Here is a 22,738-nt window from a genome sequence, read left to right as displayed (position 1 = left end):
GTGGTATTAGATATTAATCCAAAATAAGAAAAATGCAACATGAATTCACGGAAGGGCCGTACTGTATTTGGCTCTCTCAACGGTATTTCTCACCCTTATCCGAAAAATCCGAGGGTAATTTGGGTTCAAAACCTGCCTCGAAAAGAGATCGAACCTCCATGATCAGACCTTGATTAGGGTTTCCTCGGTCCGATCCCCCTGAAATTCATCATCGAATCGAATCCATTTTCACTATCATTTCGAGCTTTGATCTGGTTTTCCGAGCTCGATCTCCATTGCCGATCCGAGATTTTCGGGGGATGCGGCGCGAAGATCGTGGCGCCTGAGTTCGTTCCGGGGGGGTACGACGACGATGAGGGGCTCCTCGTGTCCGGAAGATGGCGATACGCCTTCGACCTCGAGCTCTTCGCAATCCCAAAGGCAGCAGACGCGCCCGCCTCGAGCTTCTTCCGGGCAGCCGACGAGCCAGCGGAGGTGAAAAATTGAGCTCCCCCTGTTTTGAGCCGTCGTATGTTTGTTGTGGCGATTTCGGATGCCGACGAGCGTATGCGCGAGCGTTCGAATGTGGGGGTCTATGGCGTGCTTCCGGGAGATATTGGGGCGACGCGCGGTCCGGAATGGCTTGAGTTTGCGTGTGGAATTGGATCTGCGTGTGTGATTTTGGAAATGAATTCCCTTTTGATAAATTAGAAGTTTGGCCTCTAATCTGGTCGAATGAATTAGGAGTTTGGAAACATCTACTGGGGCCACCAATGGAGTTCTTTGAAATGAAATTCCCTTTTGATAATATGGGATGCTGCGGGGCGATGTCATTGATTTTTGGTTCGAGTTCTGCGGTATCTGTTAGAATTTAGAGGATTGGGTCTCTTAGTTGGATATGGTCATTTAATTATAGGAAGGATCCTACCATTCTATCGAAACAGTTATCCAGCCCCATGCTCTGTTCAGTAATCCGTCGGTGTTTGTGGGTCCCAATCAGTGCAAGAATTGATCAACTCTTGTATGCATCGTGTGTCTTAGGATTTTGGTGATTATGCTTGCTTGTGTGAAATAATGATAGTTCTAGCTGTTTAACATTATGCTATGACAACCTAGACTGAGGAGGTGATCGATTAGGTTACCACAAATGATGTCACAGGCCAAATTGTTTTTTACATTCTCGGGGAATGATTTTGTCTTTCCAAGAAAATAGGGCTTGTTTTGTACTGTCAATGTTTGAGGTTGCAAGTTATTAACAGATGTTGCGTTGTAATCCATTGGAAATAGGCAATTGGTTGAATGTTGTTGAAGGCCATTGTGGGTGTTATAGTTGAGTAATATTGTACGATAAGTTTGATTACGTGTTGACATGGGCTCTTATTGAGTTACTGCTCGTATTCCATGTTCCACTGGTTCTTGTGGGATATCTAGGAAAGAAAGGATTATTGAGTGCACAATTGCTGGATTAGGTCTGCAAGATAATATTTGATTGCTTTATAGGAGTCTAAAAGGGTCTCTAATGCATGTATATCCAACATTTTACAAATTTGATACATCTTAGGAAGCGGATGTACTAATAAGAGACTATTGCTACTTCTTTTATTATCTGTAATCTTGTGATTACAAGAATGGACTCGAATAGCTGCTTTGGCTGCTGCTTACCAGGCAGCTCTCATTAGTTATTTGTTTTTGTTGTAAACCTGTGGACTCAATTTAGGGTTTCAATTTGGGGTTTCTTATGAGAGTAACTCTAGGTGCAAATTTGTGTCTCAAATCAACCAATAGTGGTTGCCACTCCACCAAATTTAGTCCACGACAGTTGAAAGTATCTAATATCTGATCATACAACTATAAAAGAGGGTAGAATGGAGTGCTCATTAATGGATTTTAGCATTAACTTTTGCAGTTTAGTATTTTAGATATACTTCGATTTGTAGAAGCTGATAGGCCCTTTGAAAGTGTTACTTTTACTTAATTTGTCATAGGATAGTCTACTTAAAAAATATGTATTCATCATAATAATGTCATAGGAATGCAATGTTCGTTTATTTGCAATGATTTATGACATGAAACAGAGTTGTAAATAAAAATAAGGTGCATCGCACTAAGACTTCTGCCAATGTATAGAACCATTGTTCTTTTTGCCATACATGTAGCTTGCAAAGTCTAATGTTTGAAGATGTCTATGTCTTTTGGTAAGTCTAGGGCTCTAATCAATATCAATTTTTATTTCTCCCTTGCTTATTTTATCATTTTTGGTAGACAATGGTCATCTGTTTCTTCAGGTTTGTATTATAAATGAACATTTAGATCAATAATGATTGTAAATATATTCTTCTATCTGTTGTTTGTTTTGCGTAGTCTTAGACAGTGATGTACTTCTGAAAGAATTTATCAAATTGAGACGATAGATGCATGCAGACATCTCCATGTCAATAAGAATTAAGAAATTCCAGTTCTCTTTCTACCTCAATTAGATATATAATTTCCTTGGAAAAGAAATTATTGCTTCATTAATTTGATGCATGGGAACTTATATCTCTCGAAAAGAAAGGTTTAGTATTGGCGTTCTTAAAGATCCCACGCCCTTATTTATGGTTGAATAAAAAAGAAAAAAGGCATTTTGATGTGAAATTTTCATTTCATTAGTCTCACATGATTTCCTAGATCTATTTTAAGCAGCAAGGGCCATCTATTTAATCTCGATGTTTCCAAATGTAGGAATCCTTGCTTATTCTGTGAATAAAGTACATAAAATATTGCTAAAGAGTCCCTAAATTTTTCTTGGGTCAAAGCCTAGTTATTTTAAGCGTGATAGTTGTCCTTTTGGTTTATGGTACAACATGTACTAACATGTCTCTTATTAATGAGGGAACCTTTCATTTGCATCAAACCATGATTTATCAAATCATAAATTCATCAGTGAAAATTACCAGAAACAACATGTATTGTCATTATACCAAGTTTTCTTCGTTCATGTATCTCCTTATATATGTGTGTCTTTTTTCAGCAGTGGCAATGTCTTTAAACTCTTAGCACGAAGAGAGGTCTCTCCACAATCAAAACATTCTTTAAAGAAGTTTTGGGGAGAAGCCTCAGAGTGTCAGCTCTATCCCTTCCAGCAAAGTCGTGAAGCAGTAAGAGATGTAAGGCGAAGTCTCATCTCATGGTATTTTCTCAAACCTAGAATGTGATTTTCTTTTGGGAATGTGGGCTTTGGTATATTTTTTATGTACTTTTCATATGTTGTTGCACTTGACGGCAATCCATGGCATACAGCAATTTGCCAATGTTCTATCGACTTTTTTCAGCATACTCGTTTTGGCAGGGTAGAGGCATTCTCGCTGCAACATTTGTCTGCCAAATATTGTCCCTTTGTGCCTCCTCCAAGATCTACGATTGCTGCAGCCTTTAGCCCTGATGGAAAAATACTCGCTTCTACACAGTAAGTAGAAGATCCTTATATGTTTGGATAATGGCGGCCACTATTAATATTGATTCTTATTCCAGCTTAAAACAGAGCATATATCATATATCAAGTTTGAGTTGATTTTTTTGATTGCAGTGGAGATCATACCGTCAAACTTATTGACTCTCAGATGGGGAGTTGCTTAAAGGTGTTAAGGGGTCATAGGAGGACACCGTGGGTGGTAAGCCGCCTCTGTTATAAGGCTCCCTGTGCATGCAATGATTTGATGCTGTACTTTTAGCTTTGTATGAGTGGTTTTTCAAATTTGCAGGTAAGGTTTCACCCCTTGTACCCAGAGATCATAGCAAGTGGCAGTTTGGATCATGAAGTTCGCCTGTGGGATGCAAATACTGCAGAGTGCATAGGATCTCGCAATTTTTGTAGTTCTCGTTCTGATTTCCCTTTTCTTTAAGAAACTGTCATGTTGGGACTTGTTAAGAGGATTATTTGTGTCTTTGTCGTTTCTACAGATCGTCCTATTGCATCCATTGCATTCCACGCCCAAGGAGAACTTCTTGCTGTTGCATCTGGTCACAAGGTGGGGATTTTTTATGTGTATTTTTGTGGATTGTGAACTTTGGATACTTTTAGGGGCTTTGACCTGAAATTTGTTTATTAGTTGTACATTTGGCACTACAATAGAAGTGGAGAGACATCATCACCAACTATTGTTTTGAGGACACCGCGATCTCTTAGGGCTGTGCATTTCCATCCGCATGCAGCTCCATTTCTTTTAACAGCTGAGGTGAAGTCTATTTGGTTAGAACCTTTCTTTCCTCCACCATAGCTTCTCTTGATGTTATCATCTTATCTATTTGCAGGTCAATGACCTTGATTTGACAGATACAGCTATGACCCTTGCAACTTCTCCTGGTTATTTGCACTACCCTCCTCCTACTGTATATCTTGCAGATGCTCATTCTAATGAAAGATCTAGGTTGGCGGATGAACTGCCTCTCATGCCTTTACCATTATTGATGTGGCCTTCCTTTGCTAGAGATGATGGAAGAGCACCCTTGCCGCACACAGATGGGGATGTTGGTCTTAGTGAACAGCAGAGGGTAGACTCATCTTCTTCAGAGCGCCTTGTGGCATATTCAATGCCATCAGGGCAGTATGAACTCCATCTGTCTCCAATTGAACCTAGCAGCTCTCCTTCCATGCATGAAGAGACGGGAACTAATCCTTACTCTAGTGTAAGGGAATCTGAAGTAACTCAATCTGCAATGAACAGTGTGCATAATATGGAAGTGCAATCTGAAGAGAGAAGTAATCATATTTTCTCTTTTAGCGACCCAAGATTTTGGGAGCTGCCTTCAATGTATGGATGGTTAGTTGGTCAGACCCCAGCTGGTCCTCAAACTGCACCAAGTCCTGGAGCTCTTGAAACTTCACGTGCCTTTGGTGAGGTCACAAGTGTTTCACCTATCAGATCTGAACCTATGCCAAGTGGCGTGGACCATTCCCGGCTTGGTGGAAGATCTGGGTCTAGATATTGCTCTTCTGGGTCTCGGGTGATGCACTCAGCTGGACTTAATGATCGCCCACATGATGAGAACTATCCTCAATCTGTTGTTAGTAAACTTAGGTCTGAACTTCAAGCCTTGCTGGCTGCAGCAGCATCCACAGAGTTGCCATGCACGGTGAAGCTTAGAGTATGGCCATATGACATGAAAGATCCTTGTGCACCTCTTCATTCAGAAAGTTGCCGCTTAACTATTCCTCATGCAGTTCTATGCAGGTATATCTTGTAACCCAAGATGTAGACTTTTGTCTTACTTTCTAATTACTCCAAGTGAAGAATTAGTATTTTCTTTGGAGTTTCTTTGGGTGGGAGTTTTGGGGGGAAAAGGGGGGAATGGAGGGAGGGGGAATAAGGCAATTGCAGGGAACAGGGAGGTAGGTATGAACCAACAACCAAAGTTAAGACCTCTTGGGTCTTTGTGATGGGCAACCATCAATAGGCCCATCTTTTGTTCCTGATAAATAATACTTTTCCTGGTGTCCTGTTTATGCTCGCATTAATACTGGCTAATTTCCTTTTGAAATTGCTGCAGTGAAATGGGTGCCCACTTTTCTCCTTGTGGCAGATTCTTAGCTGCCTGTGTTGCATGTGTGTTGCCTCAGTTGGAAGTTGATCCTGGATTACACAGCCAGGTTGATCCCGATGTCACTGGTGTGGCAACCTCACCTACTAGACACCCTGTTTCTGCTTATCAAATCATGTATGAGCTTCGGATTTATTCCTTAGAAGAGGCAACGTAATGCTCTAGTCTTCCACCTTACTTCCATGGCTGACTTTATATGTTCTATTTTTAGATATATTCTTATATGCTTAATGCGATATGCTTTCCGTTGGTCCAGATTTGGAATGGTGCTTGCATCACGACCTGTAAGAGCTGCTCATTGTTTAACCTCCATTCAGGTCAGTCGACTAGTGTCCACTTTGGTTTGAGTTTCATGAGATTGTATGATAACTGATTTCATGATTCCTCAACTTATTTTTGAGTTTTATTGATAACTATTGTCTGAACTCTGAAGTAGTATCAAATTAACCCTGCCAAATGTTGTATCGTTTGACTTCTAGTTTATTTAGATATCTGACATTACTCGTGCAGAAATTGTGTACCTGTCAGTTGGTCATCTGATAACCTTAGCAATGACTTTGGATATTATTAGCTGCTGTATTTATGAGCATAGAAAATGCTTGGATGTGCTACTTTCATTTGCAAGTCCTTGTTTTCTTGACACACTACTTTATTGATCTTTGAGGAAGTAATGTATGGAAAGCTTTGCACATTTTTGTCAATCTCCCACTGATCTTGAGTTAATTCACGTTTATGTAGTTCTCTCCAACATCTGAACACTTGTTGCTCGCATATGGCCGTCGGCATAATTCGCTTCTTAAAAGTATTGTCATTGATGGAGAGAATACAGTGCCTATTTACACTATATTGGAGGTATGATTGAAATGCTATTTAGATGCAATTTTGAGCTTCTAGTTCCTCCTGCATTTGGCGAATCCCCCAGTTAAGGCTTTTTATTGAAGGAGCGCAGTGTGTTATTATTATTCTTTTTCTGTGGCTCGAATTACTGGTGTGCTTCTTGATGTATCTGTTGATGCATCATGCTTATTGATCTCACTGCAGCTAATTTCCCTTTTTTCCCCTACAATTATATCACTGAACTTCATTCTGCTATTCTCTTATCAGATTGAATGTGCAACATATGAGATGAAATTAAATATCACCTATCATAAATTGTCTATTAAGTCCCCATTCTGCCTTGTCAATTTGTCTGCCTCAAGCCCTCTGCGCAATATGTTCGTTGGTGATGCAGCTTTCAAATCTACATGAGCATGCTAGAAGGAATGATACTTTCTGTCTGATAGTATCATGAAATATACAAGTTAACTAAGCTATGAAACATGTGTGAGAAGAAATCCAAAAAAAACATAATGGGAAAGATTTCTTTGTCCTTTTTTCCAGCAACAAAATTATCTCCTCTTGTCTTCAGATGAGTCGTGAATTAAATTTTTATGCGGTTAATGTTATTGAAGCAATTACAAGGATGAAGAACTCATCTGCTATTTATTCGGCATGAGCACATAATGAGGGAACTCAAATTAGGGATCAGAGTTTACTTAGTTGCATTTATTTGGAACTCGAAATGTTGTACAGTTCCATTACCTCTTATCCTGCCTATAAAGCAAGAAACTTATGAGTCAAAAGGCCTCTTTTCATCTATCCTTTGCCTCTCTATCGGAATGGTAACTGTTAATTCAACTCTAGGTGCCAAGGTTCTAATTCCTTTTGGAGTAAACAGTTTCCAGAGTCCAAATCTAAGATGTCATTTGTACTTGTTGACAAAGTCAAGATATAGATCTTGCATGCATGCATATCCTGCATAAAAAGTGTAAGGATGTAGCTTTGGGGGACATTATCACCTTTTTTCCAGCATGCAGCTCAATCATGCCAGTGCTAGTGATTCCTGATGTAAAATTATCGTTCCATTTAGCACTGAAAAATTGGCAATCTGTCTGCTTTGTCATATCATTGGACTGTCATTCTGTCAAAAGACGAGAGGCAATTGCACTGCACTGTTAGAGGGAAGTTGTGCGCATTTTGAAGGAAAGCTATGGATTATTAGACTTATTGACATGAAAACTTCTTTCTAGGAAAAGAGTGTGTTTAAGGATGATGTCCATAACAATTGTTCCAATTATTTCTGTGATTTATATGCTTCACCCATTGTCATTATCCATTTCAGAAAAAGGTATGTGCTCAGCGCTTTGATTGCTTGCAACAGTTGTTTTATTACCAGAATTGGATTGACATGCCTGTTTGTATTTTATACTTGGCAAAATCTGGAATAAAATTAGCTGTACCTATGATATGAGCCCTTCAATTGATGAGCACAGAAGATGCACAAAATCCATACAGCCATGAGAAACAGGGTCATAAGTACAGCTATTTGGTCTTCATCTCCATCTTTCATTTGGGACTTGAGTTGTGGTCATTGTCACTACTAAGTATATTACAAAATGACCAAGTCGAAGGGGTAGTGATAGCATTGGTGTTGGTTGCATTTAATGGTTGAATAGCCTAGAACTGCCTCAGAAGTTGATGTCACTAATTATTGGGCATTGCTTCATGAGCAACCAGTTTCCCAATCATCTTATTTAGGATAGGCATACAGGTGATTGTCCTATCCTAGATGTTTTGTTTTTTACATACCTCTCTTACTCAAAGTTAGCAGTGAGCAATGTTCACATTGCTTATCTGGCTGTTATGTTGGGTGTTTCCATCTCCCTAAACTGGTTTCTTTAACCAGGTCTACAGAGTTTCTGATATGGAACTTGTGAGAGTTCTTCCTAGTGCGGAAGATGAAGTAAATGTTGCATGCTTTCACCCTTCAGTTGGAGGTGGCCTGGTATATGGAACTAAGGTTAGTAAATGTAATCTAATTTTCACTGGATGATCACGGGCTCACAGGCTATTCTTAAATACTTACATTTCCTTCTCTAAAAATTCAGGAAGGGAAGTTAAGGATTCTCCATTATGAAAGTTCTGGTGGCTTGAATCCAAAATCATCTGGTTTTCTTGATGAAAACATGGCAGAGGTGAACAAAGATCTGTGCTTAACTGGTGTTTGTTAGATTTATGCATTTACAGTTATTTATGAAACAAGGCCAGGCCTTTTGGCTATTGTCGAGCTTCCATTTTGTAGAATTCTTTGGTATTTGCAGCAATGCGTGCAGTGCAATGTCTTAGTTGACCAGAAATCGCCTGCTATAATTGTCTATTATCTTTTGTTGGGGTGGTGGAGGGTGGTTGTGGATATGGCTCTTTTGCAATGATAATTTACCTCTAGCTCTCAACCTAGGTCTCTATTAATGAAGTTTATGCTCATTTTACTTGAACTTGTTTTGTTGGATTGCTTTATCAAAATGACAACTTAAGGCAACATTTGATTATGTCTTAAAGTCAGTTGTTGGTAACTGAGCTGAATGAAGTTAATCACACTATGGGGGAGAATAAGTGTATATTTACATGTTGAGTGTAGCTGCATAAACTAACCTTATCTATTCCCTTTATAGGTTCCAACATATGCTTTAGAATGCTAGTAGCCTGGAAGCGCAACATGCTTGTGAAATTAACTGCTCAACCCTGAAGGTTTGTTTTTTCTTTTTCTTTTGTGCAATGGAAGTTTTGTGTCCATGAATAGTCTTAATACGGGGTTGCGATGCATAATATCATTCTGAAATGAATTTTGATTTCTTTTGGGTTTATCATTATCTTTTTATCTGTCCAAGAACCTACATTAATTTGGTGCAAGCATTGAAGTGCTATTTTGAGTGCTTGCATCTTAGAAAGACCTAGGTCCCTTTAGGAGGTAATACTTGGATTTGGGTTTAGTACTTTCGACATAAATTGAAGATAGGGGTTTCCTGCTGTGGAAAGTAAAACAGCTTGTCAAGCCCAATTCAGATGTAGCACCAAGTTTGTCATGTTGGGATCTGTGTTTTCTTCTGTTAGCAATCTTTTGAAGCATGTTATGTCAAATTGGGGAAAAAGTTCATCAATTATATTATCTGAGATAACTCATCTGAGTTGTTTTTTGGTGATAATATCGCGGATTAGATGATGAAATGTCACTTTCACTTCTCATGCAGGTTGTGGCTTGAGTGCAGTTGTATCTGTTTTTCCACGACTGTAAACCCTTAGCCATACCGTGAGGTCCTCATTTGATTACTTGTCAAATGTAGTTATGTATCATTCTTTGCTATTTGTGAGAGATGTCTTCCACTTCCAAGAGCCTTGGAAAGTTGATCTAACTTGGAAGTAGATGTGTTAGTGCAAGATGTCTCTGGATTTATGTTAAATGTGTATGTCTGTTTTGATCCCACTGACTATTGTATAGGGGGGAAAAAGGAAGTGTTTAATTAATGGACTTCAAGATTTGCCTGTTTTCTGTTCTTTCTCATCATTGTAAGGATGTTGTTTATAAATCAAATGTAAAGTATTCTTCTCTGATTACCTTGCTATGGAGGTGATCTAGTCTATGTGAGTTGGGGTTTTTTCCTTGCAAGTTCAGCACCAATGGGTTTTAAGCATTAGCCCCTTATAAGAGATTAGACTGGCACCAAATTTCCGTCCCGAAGATTTGATATGCTTTGGGGCGTTTAGTGGACTGTGGAAGGAGACATGTGGAAAATGGCGGAGCGAGTAGTTCTTGCCACAAATTATAGCCAAGATCTTTGCTTATCAAAGGTGGGTGCCGTTTCGCGGCAAAATGGCATCGACCTGCTGTTTTAATCAGCTCGAACAGTTGTCATTTTCCTGATACTCTTATCCCTGATGAATGTATATAGTTGGTTCTCTCTTCATCAGCTCTTGGTTTTCAATTTTCTAAATCATTGGTTCTAGCACACCAATCTCGGCACTGGAAGAACTAATATCTGTTTGACTGGTTATTTTGTCACGGGATGCAGGCGGAGCGAGGAGAGAGAACGAACGGTGACTTGTGCCGTTATCATTTTGCTCTAACTGTCAAGATTATCGCCGAACTCGTAAGTTGGTTGGAGGGTACCTCTCAATTCTGAGTTCTACCCGAGTCCGAAAAAAGGAATCCCTGATGAGAGCCAATTGGCGAAGTACTCGATATCTCGCCATCCGATTAAGAGACCACTCTACGAGTCGCGGGATTCATGAAATGCGCTCGCTCTTGCAATGGGTTTTTAGACGCGTTTCATAAAACAGTTCCCCTTCTATACTGGTTGCGGTATGGTAACTGCTCAGGCCGTGGAAGTGGGAACAGACCCAGTCTCGAGTGCACCTAAGTTCTAACAAAACCAACATTTCATACCTGTCATTTCATCTCACATATTCCAGTTTTGATGACATAAGGGCAATTGATTGGTGAAACCATAAAGCACTTTGGTTCCGTTTGTTTCACGAAAAATAAATGATTTGAAAAATATTTTCCTAAAAATGATCGTTTGTTTTGCTTGAAATAAGTAGTCAATGCAAAATGCTTTCGTGATCGACAACAATTTATGCCTAACAATTTTCGTGAACGATGAAAACAATTTTGGATCATTCGTTTTTATAAGCAATACGTACAATTATTTTGAAGAAAGATTTTCAAATTAATTTATTTTCTGCGAAACAAGTATACCCAAAGAGATGGCAAAGTCGTTGACGATTGACATTATCCCTAGCTGGGACAGATTCCTTTGATACTTCATCTGTTGCTCACTCTACTGTATTACGAGTTCACGACATCATCTATTTCTCATGTTTGCAGTTCGGCAATCAAACTTCCATAAAATGGAATTTCCTTGAGTTCATGGAATACAGCAAGATCTCCATATATCCACACCCGACACTATATTCTGATCCGGAATCTTTTTGTTATAACTTCAGTGCAAGTACCGCCATTCCTCATGTTCTGGAGCCTTCAATCGCTAGATCGCGACCCCGTGTTCCTTCACCTATTCAAGCCGGCACGTTGACCTAATACCCTCTGTCCAATCCCCACATGGTACCTAAGTTCCAGACACTAGCATGAGGCAAACATCATGGGGATGATACTATCTCTTTCCAACAAGCCTTACGCATTAGATAACAGTTAAATATGGCCTAATTCCTCTACCAAGTGCATAATTTCACCAGCTGCAACATCAGCTTCATCTTTCACAATAGCATGATACATCTTCACGAAACATTTTGGCTGATAATTATACTACGACAATCAAGAAAATTAACATCAAGTTACATCACCTTCGCGCACAGTGCTTGAATGATTGGGTGATGATCGTTCTAATAGTACAAGTAAGAAGGCTAGTCGTAATTGATTGACCAACATAACATTACAGGTTAAATGCGTTCTCGCAAATATGAAAACACACTACCTAGAGAGAGCTCTTCTATTTAGATTTATTTAAGTTTTAGAGGTACTCTCATCGATGGGACTTATACACATATGCAAAAAAATGCACAGAAAATTTCATCTATCTTCAGATTGACAGACAAGAAACTATATCATAACAGACACAATACTGATGAGGAATTATTGGCCCCTTAGAGCCTACCACTATCACCCCAGCGGTCACTTAAACACACCACTAGACTGCAAACGCGGAGAACGATTTGCCCAGCAAAACACTATATAGTGCCTGCAAGATCCTTGGCACTTTAAACAGTTGTTAAGTTCGGCAGTATCCTCGGTCGCAGAATTACCTTCTTCATATCCGCTTTTAGATAAAGAAACTTCCGTACAACGGAACTTCACCAAAGCATCATCATCACCACATCCAGCAAATGTACATCTACCCTTTCTATGCTGTGTTCCATCCCAGAACTTTTTACAATCTCTCGACTTAGACCACCTCTATCCATCTCGCAATTCATAATGCCTTCAGTCAGTCATCAAAAGTTGACTCTTTGGTATTCCACATGATGGCATAGCGCGATTAACCTTCCTAAACCCTCTGCTGCCACCTAATATGTGTCTAAGTCACAGACATCGTGACACTTGAGCATCCCACCACAGGCAATTCTCGAATCTGAAGGACAAAGAGGGCACATTACTCCTCCTGGAAGACACTGCTTTTCGAAAAGCCAATCTGGCATTGTAAACCACACTCCCCTGTAGTAAGCTAGACATAACAATGAATCCATCTAGTTTTACAGGTCAAACCAAGTGGATTCATGACCTGACTCAGACTCACTCATACATCTTATCACCACGAAGTGACGCAAATCATCTAGCTGCTAGAGCATATCCAGTGAAAGAAAGATATATTCTATCCGAGCCGTTTTGCTACTTTATGACTCTATATAGCTTGCTAACTTCGTTAGCTCATGGGCAGGCAAGTGTCCCTATATCTATACCAACAAGGTCTTCAATTCAGTTCCAATTTATCAGCAACTTAATAGGATAATAAGTTCAACAATGTGCAAACATCCAGGATCTAGAATTAATCCCGACAATCAGCTAAAACCCATAAAAGCAATTCGTAAACCCTGCACAAGGGTTAGCACCCCTTGCCCCATATAGTTTTACCCATTGGCAGAAGGACAAAAGGCAACCATCTCCGAAAACTACCCGGACTGCAAAACAGACAGAAACAAACACCATACAATCTCGAATCTGCTTCGCCCCCCAAACTAATCAATGAGAGATGGTATCAAACACTCAATGCTCTATCCACTAGTACACAATCACAGACACTTGCACCGGGGAGCACCGGTGCGCGCGAGCAAATCGATACCCACCTTTTCCCCGAAACCTCCCTCGAGGACATTCAAAAGCAGCATTAACATTGCCTAGACATCAAATGCGGATTCAAAAGCCGAGTTCAAGATGCCAATTGAATTGGGGTCGGGGGTTTCATGTGCGGATTCATCAAAGGGCCGAGAACCATATGATCGATATAGCAATACGCAAACAAACAGTCAATTTCTGAATATATATTTATATGTCTCTATACTGAGGAAGTGATTAACAGCAATCCCATCACACCGACAACTGGAAACCTAGGACGGAAAGACGCGAAGCCGCGCGGAGGATGGGAGGGGAGGTGGGTGGTGAGATGGAGAGCGATGATGACTGATGGGATCGGATCGAATCAGTTGATGTCGGAGTCGTCGAAGTCGTCCTCGAAGGAGTTGAAGAAGTCGGCGTCGGCGAGCTTGTTGTCGACGGAGAGGACGCCCTCGCCGAAGATCTCGAGCGGGTCGACGTCGTCCACGTCCATGGCCACCGTCGCCCCCTGGTCCTCAAGCTCCGCGAAGTAATCCATCGGCGTCGGTCTCATCTTCTCTCGCTCGCTCGCTCTCGCGCTCCCTCGCACCGACGTCGATCTCGCCGTTCAGCGCTCCACCTGCTTGTGCAAATGCTCGTGTGGGGGGGGTTGACTCGCCGGGTGCAAGAGTGCATTTTATATGTATACGATGAGATAATTACGGGGATGATGACGTGGCGATTGCTCGAGAAATTTGTCAATTTTTTTTTTGCGGTAAATCATTTCCAATTTTTTTTTCCTAACATGATGATGACGTGGCGGGCGCTTGCCGGATCTGGCGAGGCCCGAGCTCGCCCGACCGACCTTGGGCGAGCTCGGCCGCGCCGGATTAGGCCAGCCGGAGCCTCGCCACAGGCTGGCGAGGCTCGACCTGGCCGATCTCCGGCCGACGCCGTGGCCGGCGACCGGCTAAGGAAGAAGAAGAAGAAGGAAAAAAAAAAGAAAAAGAAAAAGAAAAAAAGAAAAGAAAAAAATTTAAAATATTTTTAAAAATAAAAAATCATTAAAATTAGTGCAAGGAAGAAAATTTTTTCCATACCGAATAACGGAAAATATTTTCCGAAACTTTTTTAGATTTTAGCCGAACATCGGAAAATTATGTCATTTTTCAGGAAAATGACTTCCTGGAAAATATTTTTTAGAAACGTAACATTTTCTGCGAATAGAATGACTACTGAAATTAACGATTGGGAAATCATTTGTATATAGCGAAATTATAAGTCGAGGTGTTTTAGGATTTCCAGGTTGCGGACACCTTCAAAGTTTCAGGATCGGAAATAGGTATATATATACACACATGCAGCTTAACCGTGAAAAGTTGAGAAGTGATAATCTTGGTAATTTCTTAATTTTTTTGCTCAATATTTTTAATCCCTGAATTAATTTAATTTAAAAGTTCAATATCACATATTTCTTTTCTCATTGTAAAGAGCCACATGAGCGCAATCGAACCACGAGAATGACATGAACTGGTGGTAGCTTTGATGATGGATTGGGGAACTTGTTCGTCTAAAAATTGGGAGGAATCATCCTTTGTTCTCTCACGACCTTCGCATAATAGAGATTCCTAAATTTCGTCCCAAGTGGAACGAGAAATTAAAAGTCCACTTTAACAACATGGAGTATCAATTCGTGTCGTTGTAATTAAAAAGGGTTAAATATCATTGGAAATTTCAAATTGAACAACATGACACATTTTCCTTGAACTAATTTATCGTCTCACAAACAATTCCAAACTCATAATCCCGTGACATATTCACCATAAACTAATTCTCGTCGCTCGAGAAATCTCAAGATGGTTCATCGAATTTGAATGGGAAAATGACACAAATAGTCATTGAACTTTGGCCAATGTGTAATGTAGTCCATGAACTTTTAATTTGTTTAATATGGTCCATGAACTTTTAATTTGTTTAATATAGTCCATGAACTTTTAATTTGTTCAATATGGTTCCTGAACTTTTAATTTGTTCAATGTAGTCCCTGAACTTTAGCTCAATGCGCAATGTCATCCCCAGACTTTCAATTTGTTCAATGTGATTCCCGAGTCTTTTATATATATTTAATTTAATCCCTGAACTATATGAAAATGTTAAATGTTGTCATTTAATTAATTCAAGTTCGTGGACAACATTTAACATTTTCTTGTAGTATTCATGAACCACATTGAACAAATTAAAAGTTCAAGGATCATATTAGACTATTTGTGCAATTATCTCGATTTGAATATACTAGCTCACAATGCGGTGGGTGCGTATGTAACATTTTTGTTCCTGTGACCAATTTCTGTTTAGAAATAGCTTTTTCTTTGTCTATTTTATGGACAAGTTTCTGAGCAAAAGAACGCTTTTGGTAACTGTACAAAATTTCTATTCCCGGAATAGAAAAAGAATAAAGATGCGTGTGGTACGATCCTAAAAATTTATATTCTCATTTTTTTCATTTAATTATAAAAATGTCAGTGGAGACTTAACAATTCATGTTTGGATAAATCTGGATTTTTCTAAAGACTTAACTGATCAAGATATTCCAAGATAGCCTTAGAAAATCCAACATTATAGTTAGTCAAATATGGATGGCTGAAAATGGCAGCAGAGAGTTCTATCGGTTTGTAACTCGCAATATGAGGAGGTTGACATAAAATCTTGGGGCATTACAGTAAACATGTGCATAAACATTTTGAGCTTTAAAGTGTAAGGTGTAGGATTTAGAATTTTATTGTTTAGATTACGTTGAGCTTATTTCTCTAAAATGACCTTGTTTCTCTTTTTGTTTCCAGAAACAAAAAACATAGATTTTTTTGGGAAAATTGTTAGAAATGTCCTAAACCTTTTACTTTTGTACCAATTTAGTCATAAACATTTATTTTGTGCCAATTGAATCCTAAACCTTTTGTCTTTATGCCAATTTAGTCCTTCCGGCTAATTTTGATCGAATATTGCTAACGTGAACCCCAGTTGGTCTATGCGGCACAGCCGGCGTTGACGTGGATAATTTTTAATAATAGTTTCAATATTTTCGATTTTTTTCATTCTTTTATTTTTTTTCCTCCTTTCTTCTACCTTTGGGCGGTGATCAGTGTTCGGTCACTAGTCATGGCAAGCCACTTGGCCTCGCTTGGGCAAGGCCACCACCGCCCTAACAAGGTTGCAGTCACCTGACATAGGCAAGGCTTGGCGGACTCTCGCTTGGGCGAAGGCTAGCCGTAGCAAGGGCAAGCAAGGCCTGGTGAGGGTTGGCTTCACTCATGCTTGTGAAGGTGACACTCGGCGAGGCCGCTGGGGCCTAAGTGAGGGCCGGCCTCTTCAGATTTGGCCTGGACGAGGGCGACCCTCGCCAGATCTGGCGAGGTTGGCCCTTACCCAGGCTACGGCGGCCTCGCCGGGGCACACCCTTGCCCAAGCGAGGGTCGGCCGAGCTTATGGCGAGCGATGGTGGCCTCATTCGAGTGATGACGACCTTGCCCAAACGAGGCTAGGTGACTGGCCATGGCCAATGTCCGGTCACTGGTGTCGCGACCCTTCTTTTTCCGTCATGGAAAAAAGGAACGGGTTTAGGTGGTATTGCCCAAAAAGGCGGACCGATGGCCCATCAATCTAGACGCGAACTCTCCCCAAGTTCATACCCCGCGCAACGTTGGATTTCATTTTGAATTCTCGATAACTTAAGTACTTCTAGGAGTCGCCACTAGCCTATTGGGGTCGGCTAGAAACCAATCAAGGCGCGGGAGTGTCGCCTCGATTCCTACGCAACCAGAGCTTCTAGGGCCGGGGACTTGTTTACACTAACATTTCTATTAACGCCCTTTCGGTATCTAACTTGAGAGTGCATTATCTAAGTGGTCATGCGATCTTGATCACCAATTATAATCCTATGATATCAAAGCCGCTAAGTGTCCTTGCAAGTGTTTTTGTGGGATTGTTTTCTTCAATGTCTAGATTAATACTAACCTAATTTAGGAAAGAAATTAACACTCAAATTATTGAAAAAAAGCAGAGCAGTAAGTAAACATCCAAGAAATTGAAATGACTTGAAAGTAAACGCGGAAAGAGAAAACCCGATACAAGTCGGGCAAATAATATTACATGGCCTCGTTATCATGCCCCGGGACAGGGCCCCCATGAGCAAAATGAGAATTTAAATATGCATGAAATTACTCTAGCTACACAAAACTATTCTAAGTAATTTTAGTCTATGCAAAATGGATTTTTTTTTGGCCGTAAAAATGGTAATAAAATACCAAAATAGCATTAAATTAGGCAAATGACTTTATAAAATTAGGAAAATCTCATAAATGTCATTTTTTGCATAATTTGATACTATCCAACATTTTTCATTTTTTTTGAAATTTTCTGATTTTTTTTTCATTTTTTTAAAAAAGTAATAATTCCCTAAATCGGTCTATGCTCGGTTTACGCGAACATGAAACAACTCAGAATATGAATATTGCAAGAACCGGGCTCAAATCAACCGTTTCAAGCTCGAAGCTTGGTTTGGGCATTTCGTCGAGCATTTGGTGTGCATTAAACTGCCCCAAATGGCTTCCTCGAGCCATATTCGTGGCCTTCAATCTCACTCCGTGTCTGATATCAAGTGGAACCAAAGTATCAAGGTTATATTATCACATGTAAAGAAAAATATTAGCTGTAAATCACATCCTAAAACGCACAAGAACCAAGTTGGAATCGGCCTCCAATATGTGGGTTCGGACTGCTTTTGCAAATCTGGGTTTAAACCCAGGTCAAGCAAACCTGTTGCATGCCCAGGTTTAAGCCCCGACACTCATCTCGTGCAAGATCTATGGGAAACATCACTTCATCCAAAAGAATATACGTAACATCTAATTTTAAATGAAACAAACATCATGGAGAATGATCAAGTGAACGCGTCGAAACAACCCCTCCAAGAAGCATACACACATGGTTCATAGTGACTAGCCATGAATCAATGTGGGTTAGCTTGGCTTTTTACTCAAGTTTCAAGCCATCTCATGGTTCACACGGGGCTTCAAAGACCAAATCAAGTGGATCTCAGCATAATTTGTACACCCATATAACGTTCATCAAGCTCATGAAGGTAGAAAACGCATGCAAAGGGGACTAGCAAGTCAAACATATAGGGCTCATGAAGGGGCTCCAACACCTACAAAAATTCCGGCCTCAGAAGTCAGTTCTCTGGGCTGGTTTTCTCTTGATTTTTCATGACTAAAACATGTTCAAAATTGAACAAAAATACATGTAGGATACTCACCTTGCTTCCTAGTTTCTCTTTGAAGTATCCCTTGGCCGAGGGAACCAAAAACTTGTCTTCGAAGGGCGCGGGGAACTAGGCTTCTTCAAACTGGAAAATGAGATCTGCAAAGAAAGAACTGACAACGAAGGTTTTTGTTGGTCTCCAAAACCAGAATCAACGACCTCTTTTTCTGACTAATTTGACACCAAACCAAACTATATGTATTATAGTTTAATTTTCAAGTCACAGGTATCCTCATATATTCCTCATGTCTCTCAAAACCTCCCACTTTCCCTCACCAGTAACCGTCGGACTTCAACACTTTGAAGATTTCTGGGTTTCTCTCTTGACCCGAGAATGGGCTGCTTTTCGAGGGGATTTTGGGTGGCTTCCCGACATCCATTTGGGACGTGCGACATATGGTTGGAAATATCTTTGAATGTAGTTCCACTCTCTAGTTGAAGGTTTTGGCTAATTTTGGCTCGAAGTTCACGAAAATCTCACTTTCCTCTCCAAAGGTCAGTCTGGAACTTTTCTGGGTTCATGTTCTGTTTGAGTTGCGTCTGAGGGTGAGTTTTTGGAACGACCGTGAACTCTCTTCCTCTTGTCTCATCCCTTTCTTTTTATCCCCCAAAAGAACGTGCTTCAGAGATCCTATCCATCAAATCCAACCAGATTTTTAGCCCGTGATTGCCCACTTACCAAGCCTGCAAACTGAGTCTCTTCACCAACTTTCTGACTCCAAAATCATCATAATTTGCAGCTGTTGAGTGGGCAGGATTGACCGAGATTATCACGTGCCTTTAGCAGCTTATCCCCGGAAAATTTTTGTCCATTTGCACTCCTAATGATGGTCTCACACCTCGGCCATAGTTCATGCTGATCGGCTGGCTGAGTAGGATATGGTGGGGCCACGAAGTTGGCTACTCAGCAGCCTCGAATTGAGACCAAATCGTGGACCGATTTTTGGAAGCTGATTTAAGTGCTTTAATCCATTAATCTAGTCGGAATTTTTGATCAGTTTGAAATTTGAAGTATATTAGTTTAAGATGATAATCAGAATTTGTAATTTTCCATGCCCAATTTTGCGGGAAAGTCCCTCAAAATTAGCCATTTTCTTGCCCGAGAATGCTCGATTTGAGCTAATTTAGTCCTTTTGGCTTGATTTGATCAATTTTACCTTGGCCGTTTTCAATTTCAAGCTTGATTAGGCGTAAAGATGATGATTTAAGGGCTTGGGGGCGAATTTTACAAATTTTGCGATTTGGTCCCCCAACTTTTGGAAATTGCATTTTGGCCTCAACTTGCTGGTTCATTTGTAATTTGATCCTTGAGGTCTCGGCTAGCTACACTCGAATCCTTGGCCCTTGCTCTTCCATTTTTTTTTTAGTAGAATAATTCCAAAATATTTTTGTGGAAAAACAAGTTCCAATTTTTCGAACATGATTTTTGGGCAAAAAATTTAGGTGTCAACAGCTGCCCCTCTTTGAAGGGGAGCTTGAGGAGGTTCCTTTCAAAGACATGAGACACCTACATAATTTTTTTTTTTGCGGAAGACATGGGATGGCGCAATGGCTAAAGCATGAGGAATGATTGGATTTTTTTTTTTATCTCTTTGTTGTTGTTGTTGTTTTTTTTTTGTTTTTTTTTTCGGATACCATCCAAAAAGGGGAATCCTTTTATTCGACAAGGTCTTACCCTGTAAGAATGGTTTCGACCAAGAAGAAAGCCATACCGTGTAAGAACGGGCTTTGACAGAAAAGGAGGCCATACCGTGTAAGAACGGGCTCTTGGCTCAATGAAGAGGTCGTACCGTGTAAGAACGGACTTTGACCGAAAAGGAAGCCATACCGTGGAAGAACAGGCCTTCGACTACATGAAGTCTTGCTATGTAAAGAAGGAAACTCTGGGCTGCGAAAGCTCGCTAGGTCGATATGGTATTCCAGGCTGCGAAAGCTCACCGGATAAGGAAAGAGAAAGACTCCAGGCTGCAAGAGCTCGCCAAGTCGATGGGGTACTCCAGGCTTTGAAAGCACACCGGACAAGGAAAAAGACAAACTCTGGGCGTGCAAGGAAAAAGACTATGGGCTACGAAAGCTCACCAGGTCGAAGGGGTGCTTCGGGCTGCAAAAGCTCATCGTGCAATTCTGAGGCTGTGAATATATCAAGCAAAAAGATTCCGAAATGGCCACTGCACATCTAATGGAATATGTTATAAGAGGCGCCTTGGTAGGGGAAGGATACCAGGCGAGATCAAAACCATTCGAATGTCACGAAAGACACTATCAAAAGAAAATCATCATCGAGGAAGTGTTGATCAATTCAAGCTGATTTCGATTGTCTAGCCAACATTCGGCATCATTCAATACCATATACTTGCCATCGAGTTTGGAAAACGTCACCAATTCTCAAATTCCCTTCAGAGAAATTTTTTTTTGTCAAATGATCTTGGCTCATGAAAAGGGCTCGTTAAGTATGCCAAACAAGAGCTCCTTAGTCAAAAAGGGCTTCTCACCTACTCTCAAGAAGGTTGTTTGATCCTATCCATTGATGTGGGAGATAGTTTGATTTCTGATGTACCTCGCACTATCAATATCGAAGGTTTCGAGAATCATTCGCATAAGTACACATGACCAACCGGAGAGGTCTTTTAAGGATTGTGATGCAGGTTTGGTCATGGTTTTAACAAAGGATAAGCATTATCGGCTAAAAAACGAAATAATTGTGGATCAGCACCTCCGTCAGGTTTACAAGTCAAGAAACCTTAAGATGAGATAAGATAACCTCGCCCCCACTTCTTCAAGCGGTAGCTTCTTTGGAAGTCCAAACTTTTGCTCGAACCATCCCAATCAGAAGAGACTTTGGAAAGGGCTATAAAATTGGTTCGGTGAAAGGCTCAAAAGGCTCAAAAGGCTTGAGTTTTTCGGAAAAGATTTAAGTGCTGATGATTATCATGGCATCATCTCATCTTTTCAAAAGGTGCATGGCTCCTTAACTCGTCTCGAGAGTCCATCGGCAAATCATTTCGACATAAGAGCTTTGCTCTTTTTCTAACGGCTTTCGCCTTTGAAATGGTTTTTCTTTCATGCAAGCATTTTTCTTTTGACATACATTTTTTTACGAGCATTGGCCTTGCTTTTACTAGGCACACTGCTTTTTTATGCCCCTTAGTATTCTTTTGCTCATCTGAACCTTTTAAGCACTTAGGACTTTCGAGGTTTTTTTTTTTGGACACGTTGTCGCACGAGCACCAACTGCTTTGGAAAATCATGTGCCTTGCCCTAGTGTGGGGAAATAATCGCCACTCGGGCCTCTGAAATGAATGTTCAGGCTCAACTTAGCTAAACAAAGGATATGAGTGTTTGGGTAGAGGAAAAAATGCTCTTCTTCATCTTGGGATGCTTTGAGCTTCCATAAGGACTCATTTGAAGTTACCACTAAAGATTAATGCAAGTAAGAGCAAAGAAATTTTTCTCATCTTTTCCTCCAAAGAACGTCAATCAAAACCTCCAAACTTGCCCCATTGTAGGGTAGTTCTTGACAGGGGTAATTTGCAGAAATTCTTCACATGTGAAGGCTCGAAGGGGCTTAACTATGATTACCTGCAGTGTGTAGGATGGATAAAAGAAATGCCTCTTTTCATTTTGATCCATGTACTATTTGCGAATGGATCTCTCGTCTTAAAAAACGATTTTTGCACTCAACTCACAAAGTGTTTATAGGATGTGTTTGGGAATAGTTCGCCTTTCTTCATTCTAAGTGCTTCTCGCTTGGCATGATTAACATATTTCCTCTTGTTCCGCCAAGATCACTTGAGTTGATTGATCTTCATAGGGAATTTTGATTCAAAATGAACGTTCCACCAAGCATCAAGACAACTTTGGACAAGGATGGTATTCAAAATTTTTGTGAGAAGAATATTTTCACAATTTCTACTTTTATGCTTGTTTTTCTCAAACCTGCCATAAATCCCCTTTTTTTTTTTTCCAAAGCAAATTTTCCCGCCGACCTTCTTTGGCATTAAGAAAATGGGTACTTACCTGCGGCCTAATGACTTGGTAACCCTCTCCTTCGCATTTGGCTTGTTGGATGCTTGCCAAGACAGCTCAGTCGTTCGTGGATCGATCGGCGGATTGTTTGAGACCTACAAAGTAAACATGTGTGCATGTATGCATGATATGCATGATGTGAATATCCTACAGTGATTCGGATTGCATCGAAAATGACTCTCGGGCCTTGGATTTCAT

At 40.4% G+C, this 22,738-nt stretch overlaps 2 protein-coding genes across 3 annotated transcripts; one reads left to right on the top strand and one right to left on the bottom strand.

The window, feature by feature from the left end:
* The first annotated feature begins 81 nt into the window (after positions 1 to 81).
* Positions 82 to 9,984, top strand: LOC115679805 (uncharacterized). 2 transcript variants are annotated; one of them, XM_056313065.1, is made up of 15 exons: positions 82 to 474; positions 2,993 to 3,125; positions 3,308 to 3,424; positions 3,545 to 3,629; positions 3,720 to 3,828; positions 3,919 to 3,986; positions 4,068 to 4,193; positions 4,270 to 5,189; positions 5,506 to 5,709; positions 5,813 to 5,873; positions 6,295 to 6,408; positions 8,282 to 8,395; positions 8,484 to 8,570; positions 9,048 to 9,123; positions 9,624 to 9,984. In XM_056313065.1, coding segments are annotated over exons 2-14 (2,034 nt in total). In that variant the 5' UTR covers positions 82 to 474; positions 2,993 to 3,123; the 3' UTR covers positions 9,075 to 9,123; positions 9,624 to 9,984. The 2 variants fall into 2 exon arrangements, with proteins under 2 accessions (XP_056169040.1, XP_056169037.1); XM_056313062.1 differs by having other exon boundaries at positions 83 to 474; positions 2,990 to 3,148.
* Positions 9,985 to 13,356: 3,372 nt separating this feature from the next.
* LOC115679793 (small acidic protein 1) lies at positions 13,357 to 13,883 on the bottom strand. The gene has a single exon (XM_030603503.2). The coding sequence runs from the start codon at positions 13,770 to 13,772 to the stop codon at positions 13,584 to 13,586; it is 189 nt and encodes a 62-aa protein (XP_030459363.1). The 5' UTR covers positions 13,773 to 13,883; the 3' UTR covers positions 13,357 to 13,583.
* Positions 13,884 to 22,738: the final 8,855 nt, after the last annotated feature.

This window comes from Syzygium oleosum, unplaced genomic scaffold (genome assembly GCF_021117445.2).
Source record: "Syzygium oleosum isolate NSW1041296 unplaced genomic scaffold, Sole_v2.1 Sole_v2.01, whole genome shotgun sequence".
NCBI classification, from domain to species: domain Eukaryota; kingdom Viridiplantae; phylum Streptophyta; class Magnoliopsida; order Myrtales; family Myrtaceae; genus Syzygium; species Syzygium oleosum.
Note: the sequence above shows the minus strand (reverse complement) of the source record. Positions and strands in the feature narration are given on the sequence as shown.

What these genes read in the sequence shown, in the direction of transcription:
- LOC115679793 (XM_030603503.2), bottom strand. Translation starts at nt 13,772, where the DNA reads ATGAGACCGACGCCGATGGATTACTTCGCGGAGCTTGAGGACCAGGGG.
- LOC115679805 (XM_056313062.1), top strand. Translation starts at nt 353, where the DNA reads ATGAGGGGCTCCTCGTGTCCGGAAGATGGCGATACGCCTTCGACCTCG. An exon ending in AAAATACTCGCTTCTACACA is followed by an intron (nt 3,425 to 3,544) that starts GTAAGTAGAAGA and finishes TTTTGATTGCAG; the next exon opens with TGGAGATCATACCGTCAAAC. An exon ending in GCCTGGTATATGGAACTAAG is followed by an intron (nt 8,396 to 8,483) that starts GTTAGTAAATGT and finishes CTAAAAATTCAG; the next exon opens with GAAGGGAAGTTAAGGATTCT.